Source organism: Tupaia chinensis, unplaced genomic scaffold (assembly GCF_000334495.1).
Source record: "Tupaia chinensis unplaced genomic scaffold, TupChi_1.0 Scaffold141530_1, whole genome shotgun sequence".
Classification (NCBI taxonomy): Eukaryota; Metazoa; Chordata; class Mammalia; order Scandentia; family Tupaiidae; genus Tupaia; species Tupaia belangeri.
In genome coordinates, this window is record NW_006201391.1 from 2105056 (window position 1) to 2108227 (window position 3172).

Here is a 3172-nt window from a genome sequence, read left to right on the forward strand (position 1 = left end):
CCCGTCGCCCCAGCCCCGGCTGTGGTGGTCCCCTCGTCCCGGCCCCGGCCGTGGCGGCCCCCTCGTCCCGCCCCGTGGCGGCCCCCTCGTCCCGGCCCCGGCCGTGGCGCGGCCTCAGCGCCCACCTTGCTGTCCATGTAGGCCTCGGTCCAGATGACGTCGTGGTCGTGGTTGATGACCATGGGCCGGCTGAGCACGTGCAGGTACTCCATCACGTTCTCCTGCGCGTCGGCCAGCGTGGAGATCTGCGTGTAGTAGCCTGTGGGCGGCGGCGCGGTCGTGGGCCTGGGCGCCTCGGGGCCCCTGTCCTCCCCACAGCTGGCCTTCAGGGCCCTGCTCCCAGGTCATGCCCTCCCCACTCCCTGACAGCCCCATCTCCCAAGAGCACCCCCAACTACGGGCCTCTGAGACGGGATCCTTGCCCCTCCCCAGCCTCCTGTTTCTCTGACATGTCCCTCCTCGGTGACGGGGCGGGGTCCTGGAACTCTTCACCACAGCCACGGTGACACTTAAAGGAGCAAATGCTTGCCAGGTCACAAGTGACAGTGCACGCTGACCCCTCGGGTGTCGCGGCTCCGTTCATTCCACAGTGGCTCTCAGTCCCCAGCACGGCCCTCTTGGACATGCTATTCCGTGTGTCTGGGACACCCCCCACCATCACCCCCTCCTGTGCAAGTGCCTCTCCTGCTTCCTGGCACCCCGACTTGTCTGTGGCCCTCTGTCACAGCAGCACACTTCGGGCTCTGTCGTGAGGCACAGCTGTCCTGTCTCCGTCCTGGGATGTACTGGGGGGGTGGGAGCCGAGTCCGTCCTAGTGCTCCTGGCTCTCCAGGCCCCGGGGCCGCACCAGGTGCACGGAAGACGCCCCATTCAATGGGTTGCACTCATGGGCCCACGATGGTTCTGCAGAGCCCAGGCCTAGGGCTCTGGTCAGAGAGGACTGCTTGCACAAAAGCCTACTCCAGAGCTAACGCTGCACCTGGGGTCTGTGGCTCATGGTGTGCGAGGGGGCGGGACAGCTTCTGCGCCGGCATCACCTGCCCGCTCGCCCTGCCCTGTGCCCTGTGCCCTGCGTTGGGCCCAGTGTCGGGCTGAGTTAGAGATGGCTCCTCTCTGCACACAGGGCTCGGGGCCTCCAGTGCTCACTGTAGACAAGTGTATGACAGAGAGTCCCTTCGGGGTTCTCGAGCATTCGTCCGGGCTTTAGGGAGGAATCTACGTGTGTCCTGCTTTTTCCAGTGCGCCTTAGGAGGGCGGGATTGTCGTCCTCAGTGGTGAGCCGCTCCTCGCCCGGTGCGCCTGCAGAGGCTGCGCTGGCACCTCTGGGTGACTGGGAAATGTCGTCCCGCCTGTGCCCGGGGGGCAGCAGCAGGGGACCCTGCCCGCCACTCACCTTTGTTGTTGCACGCGATCCACCTCAGGCGGTCAGCGAAAGACACCTCTCTCCCGATCAGGTAAGTGAAGACCCGGACCTGGCCACAGGGTCAGAGAGCTCAGGCCACGGGCGGGCTTAGCACCCCGTGGACACCCTAGGTGTTGGCTCAAGCGCCCTTCAGTCGGATTCTCAGTCTCAGCCCTTTTGATCTGAGACCCGAGGCCCAGGCGGCAACGTAACATGCCCAGGGCCGGCCCTGGGTATGTGGCAAGCCAGGCTGAGGTCCGCGATCTCAGAACCATATTCCGGTCCATCACCCAGAAGCCCCCCAAGCCCTGAGGTTGCCACAGTTTTGGACGACCACGTTAGGGCCCGTCTGAAGGTGCGGAGGGACCTAATGGAAAGGACACGGCCTGGGGCTGTTCTGGCCGAGGCTGTGGGGAAGCGCCCTCCGGCAGACACACCTTGCGGTCGGGCCAGTTGTACTCCTGGAGCACGGGCTCGTAGTCCTCCACCGCCCCATCGGTGATCAGCATGATGGCCTGGTTGCAGAGGCTCCCTTGCTTGGTGTCTTGGAACTGTAGGGAGGGGCGCCCTGACTGCAGGACACTGCCCCCACCTCCCCGGCTCCCTGAGCCCCTCGCCTCCCCGGGCCTCATCGCCGCCGGACCTTCTGCAGGATCTGGAAGGCTTCACTCAGGGCCGGCTTCACCACGCCCACTCCTTTGACCATCAGCTCATCCACCAGCAGTTTGAAGTGCTGTCGGGCGAGACATCAGAGAGGCTCAGCGGCTCCCTCGAGTGGCCCAGCACCTCCATCCGGTCCTACTTAGGAGGCTGCTCAGAGCTTCCAGAGCCGACAGCAGGTGTCGCCCAGCGCTGCGTGATGAGCTGGGAGAGCGTGGACACGGTGCAAAGCCGTGCCTGCTGCGGAGGCATGCCAAGCACGAGGCCTGCCAGTGGGAGGGCAGTCCAGGAGGGCAGAGGCAACCTCGGCTTCTGCACCTCGACGCCGGCAGGAGCATTTGACAGGAGGGGAGGCGCTGGGGGCTGAGGCCTGCCAGTGGGAGGGCAGTCCAGGAGGGCAGAGGCAACCTCGGCTTCTGCACCTCGACGCCGGCAGGAGCATTTGACAGGAGGGGAGGCGCTGGGGGCTGAGGCCTGCCAGTGGGAGGGCAGTCCAGGAGGGCAGAGGCAACCTCGGCTTCTGCACCTCGACGCCGGCAGGAGCATTTGACAGGAGGGGAAGCACTGGGGGCTGAGGCTGGGATTCAGGAGGAACCCACGCCCATGTTCCCTGGCTAGAGGGACGAGGATGTGCGACTGCAAAGTCTCCCTTTGGGAAGTCGTTGCCACATCCTCTACTCCCGGGTCTTTTACCAAGAAAAGGACTCAACTCAGTGGGTCGAATTCTGGCTGTGTTCGCCTTCTTGGGGAGGTTCCTTATGAAGACAGACGTAACGGAAAGGCTCATGTGGGAGAAAAATGGGGAAACTGAGTCCTGTGTACCGCATGGGATGAGAGCCACTCTCGAGGGAGTGAGCCGCTCGGACGGGAGGTCTCTGTCGCTATTCGCTGAGAGGTATAGCAGCCCGAGCGTGCACACATGCCACATCTTGCACGTGTTTGGCTGGCTCACCAGTCACGTGCCTGGTGTCTTCCTCAGGGCCAGGGGCCCTCAAGCAGGCCACACAGCGACACCCGTGGGGGCAGAGGCAGCAGGCCCCGGGGACACGCACCTCTCGGTTGTCTAGATCCGCCTGGACGAGGATCCCCTTGAAGCAGGGCTCGATGTAG

The 3172-nt window shown here is 64.6% G+C and overlaps 1 protein-coding gene across 1 annotated transcript in view; it reads right to left on the bottom strand.

The window, feature by feature from the left end:
• CACNA2D4 (calcium voltage-gated channel auxiliary subunit alpha2delta 4) overlaps nucleotides 1–3172 on the bottom strand; it is a 160946-nt gene that overhangs the window by 92423 nt on the left and 65351 nt on the right. Inside the window, exons 10-13 of the mRNA XM_006163246.3 lie at nucleotides 2046–2135; nucleotides 1840–1953; nucleotides 1394–1472; nucleotides 126–259 (exon numbers count right to left, since the gene is read on the bottom strand). Coding sequence (XP_006163308.1) covers nucleotides 126–259; nucleotides 1394–1472; nucleotides 1840–1953; nucleotides 2046–2135 — 417 coding nt within the window. The remainder of the gene's footprint in view (nucleotides 1–125; nucleotides 260–1393; nucleotides 1473–1839; nucleotides 1954–2045; nucleotides 2136–3172) is intronic.